The 11,755-nt window shown below is 54.6% G+C and overlaps 1 protein-coding gene across 1 annotated transcript; it reads left to right on the forward strand.

Moving 5' to 3' along the window:
* Window positions 1–764: 764 nt before the first annotated feature.
* Window positions 765–9,576, forward strand: LOC130330284 (protein PRRC1-like). Its single transcript, XM_056553579.1, has 4 exons — window positions 765–1,586; window positions 3,582–3,656; window positions 9,404–9,443; window positions 9,554–9,576. The coding sequence occupies exons 1-4, from the start codon at window positions 1,269–1,271 to the stop codon at window positions 9,574–9,576; spliced, it is 456 nt and encodes a 151-aa protein (XP_056409554.1). The 5' UTR covers window positions 765–1,268.
* The last annotated feature ends 2,179 nt before the right edge of the window (window positions 9,577–11,755 follow it).

An 11,755-nucleotide genomic window follows, 5' to 3' on the forward strand; every position in this document is an offset into this window, starting at 1 on the left:
CCCCCCCCTGTGTGAGTCCACCACCCTGATACCCCCCCCTGTGTGAGTCTACCACCCTGATACCCCCCCCGTGTGAGTCCACCACCCTGATACCCCCCCACCGTGTGAGTCCACCACCCTGATACCCCCCCACCGTGTGAGTCCACCACCCTGATACCCCCCCACCGTGTGAGTCCACCACCCTGATACCCCCCCACCGTGTGAGTCCACCACCCTGATACCCCCCCACCGTGTGAGTCCACCACCCTGATACCCCCCCACCGTGTGAGTCCACCACCCTGATACCCCCCCGTGTGAGCCCACCACCCTGATACCCCCCCCCCGTGTGAGTCCACCACCCTGATACCCCCCCCCCGTGTGAGTCTACCACCCTGATACCCCCCCACCCGTGTGAGTCCACCACCCTGATACCCCCCCCCCCCCGTGTGAGTCCACCACCCTGATACCCCCCCTGTGTGAGCGCACTACCCTGATACCCCCCCCGTGTGAGTCCACCACCCTGATACACCCCCTGATACCCCCCCCGTGTGAGTCCACCACCCTGATACCCCCCCGTGTGAGTCCACCACCCTGATACCCCCCCCCTGTGTGAGTCCACCACCCTGATACCCCCCCCGTGTGAGTCCACCACCCTGATACCCCCCCAAGTGAGTCCACCACCCTGATACCCCCACTGTGTGAGTCCACCACCCTGATACCCCCACTGTGTGAGTCCACCACCCTGATACCCCCACTGTGTGAGTCCACCACCCTGATACCCCCCCGTGTGAGTCCACCACCCTGATACCCCCCCCCTGTGTGAGTCCACCACCCTGATACCCACCGTGTGCACTTACCACCCTTATATACACCCCCTATGTTACCTGGGTCCTCTCTTCCGGTTCCTCCGCTTGCGGCCGGTGGTCTCATTCATTCTCCACATTGAGGCTGAATTCCAGTTCTGCTCACAGCTGCGGATTTGTTACAATGTGTCAGTCTATGTAATTTCTGGGGTCCCTGCTGTTGCGTACAAACTGCACCGATACATTGGAACAAACTTTAGCTCTGATTGAGCATTCAGCCTTTATATATAAATTCACTGACCACGAGCAGAGACTTGACGATGGGTTTTGTTGTATCGGGTTTAGATACAGCGGCGGCCATGTTGGTTTGGTGATGCTGTGCTGCAGCCCGCCCCCTGCTGTGTCTCCTCCCGTCTTGTTTCGCCTCTTCCCCGTTTTCTCCTTTTTCACCCTCCTCCTCTGTTGCTCTTGCAGCTCCCTCTGGGAATGGACACCTCCTGCCCTCCTGTCCCCGTGGCCCTTGTCCACCCTGTCCCCACCGTTGTATCCAATGGCCCGGCCTGCCTTCCTGCCCCTCCAGTTACACCTCCTCCGCCTGTCCCCACCCCCCACGCGGCCGTGCCACCCTCACCCCAGCCGGACGCGGAGGAGGTGCTCGTGGACTGCCAGTCCATCCTGTTCAGTGAGAATCCCTTTGTGTTGGCGAACAAGAGGCGTTCGGCCTCCGGGGGCATCTCGCTGGGTGGTCCTCCCAGGGGATACGGCAACTCGGGCATCCTGAAGACCACCGTGTACTCCAGCAAGGCAAGCGGCACCATGTGTGTCCTGTACTGCACGTGTGTGGTTGTCACATGGTCGCGGCGGCGGCTGCGCGGTGTTCGCAGTCTGTTTACATTGTGCCGTCTGTGCTTGCTGCACCCGTCTGCCCCACAACACGCTTCTGGCTGACACCCCGTCCTCCATGTGTGTGCGCAGTGTGGTCCGTCTGTGTGATGACATCACTGGGGGGGGGGTGATGAGGTCACAGGCAGTATAAATGGTGACGTCAGGTATGTATCTACTAATCCCCGAGTGATGACATTAACCGTACACGTCAGGACTTCTCCACTCCGGGCATGCTGGGGGTTGTAGTTTTGCAACAGCTGAATGGGCTGCAGGTTGGAGATGTTACAGACACATGACCTGTGACCTTCCGATTATAGAAGTTGGAGGCCTTACATATGTGTCACGTAGACATAGTGTTCCCTTTAAGAAGTTATGCAGATAAAGGCGCCAGATTTAGAACACGCGGCTCTTATCTCCCGCACAGAACAACATTCCATCCGAGCACCTGTCCCCCACCACAGACTGACGTGTGCCAGCAGGTGGGGGTCAGCTGTCGCCTCAACCCAGGAGCTCACAATCTAATCTCTTATCATACAATGTATCACTCCCATCATCCCTGACCCCAGGAGCTCACAATCTAATCTCCTATCATACAATGTATCACTCCCATCATCCCTGACCCCAGGAGATCACAATCTAATCTCCTATCACATACAATGTATCACTCCCATCATCCCTGACCCCAGGAGCTCACAATCTAATCTCCTATCATACAATGTATCACTCCCATCATCCCTGACCCCAGGAGCTCACAATCTAATCTCCTATCATACAATGTATCACTCCCATCATCCCTGACCCCAGGAGCTCACAATCTAATCTCCTATCATACAATGTATCACTCCCATCATCCCTGACCCCAGGAGCTCACAATCTAATCTCCTATCATACAATGTATCACTCCCATCATCCCTGACCCCAGGAGATCACAATCTAATCTCTTATCATACAATGTATCACTCCCATCATCCCTGACCCCAGGAGCTCACAATCTAATCTCCTATCATACAATGTATCACTCCCATCATCCCTGACCCCAGGAGCTCACAATCTAATCTATCACATACAATGTATCACTCCCATCATCCCTGACCCCAGGAGATCACAATCTAATCTATCACATACAATGTATCACTCCCATCATCCCTGACCCCAGGAGATCACAATCTAATCTCCTATCATACAATGTATCACTCCCATCATCCCTGACCCCAGGAGATCACAATCTAATCTCCTATCATACAATGTATCACTCCCATCATCCCTGACCCCAGGAGATCACAATCTAATCTCCTATCACATAATGTATCACTCCCATCATCCCTGACCCCAGGAGATCACAATCTAATCTCCTATCATACAATGTATCACCCCCATCATCCCTGACCCCAGGAGATCACAATCTAATCTCCTATCATATACAATGTATCACTCCCATCATCCCTGACCCCAGGAGATCACAATCTAATCTCCTATCATATAATGTATCACTCCCATCATCCCTGACCCCAGGAGATCACAATCTAATCTCTTATCATACAATGTATCACTCCCATCATCCCTGACCCCAGGAGATCACAATCTAATCTGTTGTTTACCTCATTCTCTTAATATTGGCTGTGCTGGATTGCTGAGCCTTGTAGTTCTCTGTGCTGTAAATGTTTGTGTTGTCTCTGCGGTCGTGGTGTAGTGCAGTGTCCGGCCTGCGGAGGCAGTGCTGGCTGGCGGTGATGTCGTTTTCGGTACTGCATGCCTCGTTCTGTATATCTGGAGGCACTTTCTCACATTATCTGTGGTTTTTGGAGAATGCATGAGAAGTGTGACTATCTGCGCTGGGACTTGTAGTTCTCCGGGCCCCGCTCCTCTCGTTGTCGCCTTCCTTCCTTGTCATTTCTATCTGTTCTTTCTTTGCAGACGCCATCTGGAGACTTCACAACTGGAAACAAAAGGGACGCCCCGTCTTCTCCCTCCCCTTCGAGCACGCAGCAGGTAAGGCCTGATATAAAAGTGTCTCTATCCTTAGGCATAACTGCTGTTGCTGTGAAGAACCCTTTCCCATATGGAGTAGTTGTCCGCCTTTCCTGCTCAGCCATCAGACAGCCGTCCCTTCACTTCTTTGAGGATCTCTCTTACTGATCTGACCGTTATCAATACACACAGTGAGGAATCTTACAGTTTCTGCTGTTAATGTAAAGAAGCCTTCCATACATGGAGTCCAGTATTGTCCATCCTCTATAAACAAGCCTCCTCCCTTCACCAATATTTAAAGCCAGGAACCACATGTTTGCGCTGTAACTGTAAAGAACCCTTTCCTAAAAATCATGTTACTGATTTTGTTGTTACTGCCTCCTGCAGTCTGGAATTCTGTGCTGTTTTGTAAAGAATACTTCCTTGTGGTGTGTTTTTTTTTTTTATTATTGTTAATACCGCATCTTATCTGGATTATGTGAACATTACGTGACCTCAACACTCTGTTGCTCCTGTTATATATACTGTTCGGTTTTACCAGCTCTTACTGTAGAGAATCATACACAAATGCAAAGCAGAAAAACAAAGAGAAGCTCCTAGTATAAGGCCTCAGGTATCAGGGCATAGGCACGACTCTGCGTAGTGTTTCTAAACAGCTTGTCTCCTCCTGTTGCAAAACTATAACTCCCAGCATGCCTGGACAGCCATTGGCTATTCGTGCATGCTGGGAGTTGTAGTTTTGCAACTTGTGTTTGGAAAACACTGGTGTAGTGGTGCTGCTTCTCTACTGCTGCTTTTACTGTTAAGAACCCCTCCAATATTGCTTATCATTTGGCTTACAGGTGGATACCTCTCCCTTTTCTTTCATAAATTATTTTATGATTCTTGAGATCACAGCCAGTCTGCTGTTACTGTAAATAATCCTTCCCAGTATTTTTAATTCTGTTTCTTACTAGTGTTGTCCCCTCTAGTCCCCCTTTTTTTTCCCTTTATACTGCAGTCTTAGTTAGGTCTGCTGTTACTTTAAAGGGGTACTCCAAAGTATAGGAGATAAGATGTCTGATCGTGGGGGTCCCTCTACTGCGGACCCCCGCGATCTCCCTGCTGCTCCCGGCGTTTGTTTAGAGCGTCAGATTCAGCGCCGGCCATCACCCCCCTCCCATAGACTTGCATTGAGGGGGCCGTGACAGTGACGTCACAAGCGGGTGAGACCGTGACGTCGTGAGTCTCCGCATCGCCAGTCATCCGGCTCAGAGCAAAGTCTGCTCCATGCATCGGATGTCTGGGGTGCAGAGATTGTGGGGGTCCCCAGTGGCAGGACCCTCGTAATAAGACTTCTTATCTCCTATCCTTTGGATATGGGATAAGATGTCTAGGGACGGAGGACCCCTTTAAAGGAGATCTGCAGTCTAAGACACTTAAGTGTCTGATCGCGGGTGGTCCGAGTGCTGGGACCTCCCACGATCTCCTGTACCGGGCCCCGGCATGATGCATTGGCCGACACTTATCCTCCTGCGGGTAGGAGGTAAGTGTCTAAGACTGCAGTACTCCTTTACATAATCCTTCCCAGTATGTATTCTGTTTCTTACTAGTGTTGTCCCCTCAGTCCTTTCAGAGTCCTTTATTCTGTTGTCCCCTCAGTCCTTTCAGAGTCCTTTATTCTGTTGTCCCCTCAGTCCTTTCAGAGTCCTTTATTCTGTTGTCCCCTCAGTCCTTTCAGAGTCCTTTATTCTGTTGTCCCCTCAGTCCTTTCAGAGTCCTTTATTCTGTTGTCCCCTCAGTCCTTTCAGAGTCCTTTATTCTGTTGTCCCCTCAGTCCTTTCAGAGTCCTTTATTCTGTTGTCCTCTCAGTCCTTTCAGAGTCCTTTATTCTGTTGTCCCCTATAGTCCTTTCAGAGTCCTTTATTCTGTTGTCCCCTCAGTCCTTTCAGAGTCCTTTATTCTGTTGTCCCCTCAGTCCTTTCAGAGTCCTTTATTCTGTTGTCCCCTCAGTCCTTTCAGAGTCCTTTATTCTGTTGTCCCCTCAGTCCTTTCAGAGTCCTTTATTCTGTTGTCCCCTCAGTCCTTTCAGAGTCCTTTATTCTGTTGTCCCCTCAGTCCTTTCAGAGTCCTTTATTCTGTTGTCCCCTCAGTCCTTTCAGAGTCCTTTATTCTCTTGTCCCCTCAGTCCTTTCAGAGTCCTTTATTCTCTTGTCCCCTCAGTCCTTTCAGAGTCCTTTATTCTCTTGTCCCCTCAGTCCTTTCAGAGTCCTTTTTTCTCTTGTCCCCTCAGTCCTTTCAGAGTCCTTTATTCTCTTGTCCCCTCAGTCCTTTCAGAGTCCTTTATTTTATTTTTTTATATTGCAATCTAAAACCAGTCTGCTGTTACTATAAAGAATCCTTCCCAATATTAATTGTTTTTTTCCTCCTCGCCCTACAACAGCCATAACTCTTATTTTTCCATCTACAGACCCGTATGAGGCTTGTTTTTTGCGGGCGGTGTATACTTTGTAATGACACCTTTCGTTTTTACATAACTTATGTTCTGAAACAAACAAAATATTTGTGAGATGAAATTTAAAAAAATGCTAATTTTGCACTTTCCTTTTTTTTCTTTTCGCCATTCACCTTGTGGTCAAACTTACATATTATTTGGATACTTTACGTCGGCCTGATTACACCAATACCAAATTTGTTTAGTTTCCATCATGTTCTAATAATATATATATTTATTTTCCCGTATACTGGGCTGTATGAGGGCTAATTTTTTGGGCTGGAATCTGCTGTTTGTATCGGTATCATTTTGGCATTGTTCAGACTTTTTGAACCTTTTTCTTTACTTCATTTTTTTCTGGGATATGATGTTAATAAACATAGAAAACGCAATTCTGTGATTTTTTTTTTTTTTTTTTAACGTGAACGCCATTTATCGTACGGGATATATAATGTTATTTTTTAATAGTTCAGTCAATTACGCACGCGCCAATACCAAATATGTTTATTTATTATGTTTCCATATTTTTATATGGAAAAGGGGGGTGATATGAACTCTTAGGGTACGTTCACACGGGCGGATTTATTTGCAGGTGGGGGGGCCGGGGGGTCGATCCACCCCACTAGACCACCAGGGATGGTTAAAAGATCCCTTTAGACACAGCTGTCAACTTTGACAGTGGTGATCTAAAGGGTTAATAGCCGACCGCGGCGATCGCCGCATGCCGGGCTATTAACGGCGGCTCCTGACTACTGAAATCAGCCGGGGGGCGCCGAGTATGGAGTGGGCAGGACTCAGGAGCCGCTCTGTACACCCTGAGCTCCTCACACCGGCATTATGGGGAAATAAAAAGGGGTGAAGTCGCTCCAGCCCAATGCTTGCCCGATACAGGGCTAAATCTATGAAAAATCCACCTGTCCTGGGCGTCGGGCGATAGGATTTCCACATCCCTGTCCTGTTACTTACTAGTGCTGTTCCCTTTAGTCGTTACATAGAGGCCCTTATTATTTTTTTCTATTGCGGTGTAGGATTCCACAGCTGGTCTGCTGTAACTGTAAAGAACGCTTATCTTGCTTACAAGTGATGTCCTTATATTCATTTTCGAAATCTTCTTATCTTTTTCTATCTCTGTGTCCAGCATTGCAGTATTTCATACCCATTCTGCTGTAAATATAAAGACTCCTTCCAAATATTGACTGTTCTTTTGCTTACAAGGGATGTCCACCTAGTCTGTTTACAAATCCTATTTTATTTTTCTATCACCTTGTCCAGCATTGCTGGATTCCACATATGTTCTGCTGTTACTGTAAAGAATCCTTCCCAGTATTGATTATGTTGCTTACCGGGGATGCCCTCCTAGTCCTTTCATAAATCCCCTTCTCTTTTTCTATCACCGTGTCCAGCAGTGTAGGATTCCATATCCGTTCTGCTTTTACTGTAAGGAATCCTTCCTGGTTTTGATGATTCTGTTTTTTAGAAGTGATGCCCTCCTAGTCGTTGTATAATTCCCTATCTTCCATCACCCTGTCCAGCAGTACCATTCTGCTTTTACTGTAAAGAATCCTCCCAGTATTGCTGCCCCGTGGTCCCGTGTTACATTGTGTTTTCTTTTTTCTACATGACAGTTTACTTTTGGTGCAGTGTGTCAGGCGTCCCCGCAGCGCTCCTGTCACCCCGCTGGCAGGGAGACCCGATTTGTAAGTGACGCGTGCTGCCTCTGCTATGATATGGCGGTATAGTGGGTGCGCTGCATGATCTGTACTCCCGGTTATGGGGCTGCGGTGTTTATGGATCTGTATCTGGGTGATGGTTCTCGCCCCAGGGCCTGACTTCTGCTCACAGTGATTTACGGGCGAGCCCACCTGAATATTCACCCAGTGTACGCCCAACAGAGACGTGATAGTCAGTGATGTCATCTGTGGGAAGAGCATAGCCAAACATTAAAGCTGCTGGTGAGGTGGAAATGAACATTATATCATGACAGTGTGCTGCTACGGGTGACCCCCTGGGTGTGGGCGTACGGGGGCAGGTGACCCCCTGGGTGTGGGCGTACGGGGCAGGTGACCCCCTGGGTGTGGGCGTACGGGGCAGGTGACCCCCCTGGGTGTGGGCGTACGGGGCAGGTGACCCCCTGGGTGTGGGCGTACGGGGCAGGTGACCCCCTGGGGTGTGGGCGTACGGGGCAGGTGACCCCCTGGGTGTGGGCGTACGGGGCAGGTGACCCCCTGGGTGTGGGCGTACGGGGCAGGTGACCCCCTGGGTGTGGGCGTACGGGGCAGGTGACCCCCTGGGTGTGGGCGTACGGGGCAGGTGACTCCCTGGTGTGTGGGCGGTACGGGCAGGTGACCCCCTGGGTGTGGGCGTACGGGGCAGGTGACCCCCTGGGTGTGGGCTTGGGGTCTGTGGGCGTACGGGGCTGGTGACCCCCCTTGGGTGTGGGCGTACGGGGCTGGTGACCCCCCTTGGGTGTGGGCGTACGGGGCTGGTGACCTCCCTTGGGTGTGGGCGTACGGGGCAGGTGACCCCCTGGGTGTGGGCCGTACGGGGCAGGTGACCCCCCCTTGGGTGTGGGCCGTACGGGGCAGGTGACCCCCCTTGGGTGTGGGCGTACGGGGCAGGTGACCCCCCTTGGGTGTGGGCGTACGGGGCAGGTGACCCCCCCTTGGGTGTGGGCGTGCGGGGCTGGTGACCTCCCTTGGGTGTGGGCGTGCGGGGCTGGTGACCTCCCTTGGGTGTGGGCGTGCGGGGCTGGTGACCTCCCTTGGGTGTGGGCGTGCAGGGCTGGTGACCTCCCTTGGGTGTGGGCGTGCGGGGCTGGTGACCTCCCTTGGTGTGGGCGTACGGGGCTGGTGACCTCCCTGGGCTGTGGGCGTGCGGGGCTGGTGTAGCTCCCTGGGTGTGGGGCGTGCGGGGCTGGTGACCTCCCTGGGTGTGGGCGTGCGGGACAGGTGACCTCCCTGGGTGTGGGGGTGCGGGGGCAGGTGACCTCCTTGGGTGTGGGGGTGCGGGGCAGGTGACCCCCTCCTTGGGTGTGGGCGTGCGGGGCAGGTGACCCCTCCTTGGGTGTGGGCGTGCGGGGCAGGTGACCCCCTGGGTGTGGGGTGTGCGGGGCAGGTGACCCCCTGGGTGTGGGCGTGCAGTGAGGTGCATGGTCTGGGGCTGCTCAGTCTCATGTCTGGAGTGTTCGGTGGCTCGTTTGGTCTCTTCCTCTCTGGATGATGGGAGTTGTAGTTGCAGATGGGAGTTGTAGTATCATCTTCTCTCCCCTCATTAATAGTTTTCTCTTTTGTTTCAGGCGTCCATTAACTTTTTGAGCCAAGGCGACAGTCCGACCGGTAAGTCACATGACCCGCACGGTGTATGCAGCTCTCCTGCCGTCTTGTCCGGAGAGCTGACGCTTCAGATTTGTTTTGCTGACACTTCGTTACTTTGTGTCACCCCACAGACTACTCCCTCCTCCCCCAGTGATGGCCTCCACACCCGGCAGGTGTACAAGACGTTCGCTGCTCTCCCCTCCCCGCACCCCGCCCCCGAGGGTCAGGTATGGATATAATGTGGTATATAATCGCCATGGACGCTGCCGGCTCCGCCACGTCTCCTCACATCTACTATTTCTCCTCCTACAGGACCCCTTCAAGTCCCAGGACCCCCGACCGTCCCTGTGTGACACCGGAGGTAGGTGCTTGTCCCGGTGCTGCAGGCTGCTGGGGGGGGGGGGCTGGGTTGGGATGTGGGGGGGGCGGTGTGGGATGCCAGGGTAGAGGTCCCCTTTGCGTTCTGTGACCCCCATCTTTGTCCTCAGGGTCTCAGCAGCCCGGAGCAGCGCTCCTTCAGAGACCGGCAGAAATATTTTGAGATGGACGTGAAGCAGCAGCAAAGTGACCGACCTCCGAAACGCGTGTCCCTGGTCGGGGAGGATGATCTGCGCAAAATGAAGGAAGAGGAAGGTGGGGCGCTGTGACGTAGGCGTGGCCCCCATTATCTGTGACGTGGGCGGGGCCCCCTCTGGGTGACGTGGGCGGGGCCACCCATTATCTGTGACGTGGGCGGGGCACCTCTCTGGGTGACGTGGGCGGGGCCCCCATTATCTGTGACGTGGGCGGGGGCCGCCCTCTGGGTGACGTGGGCGGGGCCCCCTCTGGGTGACGTGGGCGGGGCCCCCTCTGGATGATGTGGGCGGGGCCCCCTCTGGGTGACATGGGCGGGGCCCCCATTATCTGTGACATGGGCGGGGGCCCCCCTCTGGGTGACGTGGGCGGGGCCCCCATTATCTGTGACATGGGCGGGGCCCCCTCATGGGTGACGTGGGCGGGGCCCCCTCTGGGGTGACGTGGGCGGGGCCCCCCTCTGGGTGACGTGGGCGGGGCCCCCTCTGGGTGACGTGGGCGGGGCCCCCTCTGGGTTGACGTGTGGCGGGGCCCCCTCTGGGTGACGTGGGCGGGGCCCCCTCTGGGTGACGTGGGCGGGGCCCCCTCTGGGTGACGTGGGCGGGGCCCCCTCTGGGTGACGTAGGCTTTGTGACATTTCTCCTTATGCTTTTCCTTATTTGTCCCTTTTATTTCTCAGCTCGAAAAAATCCAGATGAAGCGGGAGCAGCTGATCCGGGAGGAGGAGGAGGGATCGGGGGACTCCAGCCCAAGGACCAGGGGACCCCAGCACCCCCACCAGCGTCTTCATAGAGGGGAGTGGAGTACAAGGTGGAGCGAGTGGATGGCGGGAGCCTGTCCTCCCTGACCGGGTGAGAGCTTGGGGGGTGTCAGCTGCAGCCATACTAGGGAGTGCTGGGTGGTTTGGTTGTGTCTGGGGGGGGGGGGGAAGGAGTGTTTTTTGGTTGTGTCTGGGGGGGGGGGGGAGTGTTGGTTGTGTCTGGGGGGGGGGGGGGGGAGTGTTGGTTGTGTCTGGGGGGGGGGGGGGGAGTGTTGGTTGTGTCTGGGGGGGGGGGGGGGGAGTGTTGGTTGTGTCTGGGGGGGGGGGGGGGAGTGTTGGTTGTGTCTGGGGGGGGGGGGGGGAGTGTTGGTTGTGTCTGGGGGGGGGGGGGGAGTGTTGGTTGTGTCTGGGGGGGGGGGGGAGTGTTGGTTGTGTCTGGGGGGTGGGGGAGTGTTGGTGTGTGTCTGGGGGGGGGGGAGTGTTGGTTGTGTCTGGGGGGGGGGGGAGTGTTGGTTGTGTCTGGGGGGGGGGAGTGTTGGTTGTGTCTGGGGGGGGGGAGTGTTGGTTGTGTCTGGGGGGGGGGAGTGTGTTGGTTGTGTCTGGGGGGGGGGAGTGACGGTTGTGTCTGGGGGGGGCGTCGGTTGTGTCTGGGGGGGGGGAGTGACGGTTGTGTCTGGGGGGGGCGTCGGTTGTGTCTGGGGGGGGGCGTCGGTTGTGTCTGGGGGGGGGCGTCGGTTGTGTCTGGGGGGTGTCAGTCGTTGGTTGTGGTCTGGGGGGGGAGTGTCGGTTGTGTCTGGGGGGGGGAGTGTCGGTTGTGTCTGGGGGGGGGAGTGTCGGTTGTGTCTGGGGGGGGGGGGGAGTGTCGGTTGTGTCTGGGGGGAGGGGTGTCGGTAGTGTCGGTTGTGTCGGGGGGGGGGAGTGTCGGTTGTGTCGGGGGGGGGGGGAGTGACGGTTGTGTCGGGGGGGGGAGAGTGACGGTTGTGTCGGGGGGGGGGGGGCG

This window comes from Hyla sarda, unplaced genomic scaffold, assembly GCF_029499605.1.
Source record: "Hyla sarda isolate aHylSar1 unplaced genomic scaffold, aHylSar1.hap1 scaffold_3310, whole genome shotgun sequence".
NCBI lineage: Eukaryota > Metazoa > Chordata > Amphibia > Anura > Hylidae > Hyla > Hyla sarda.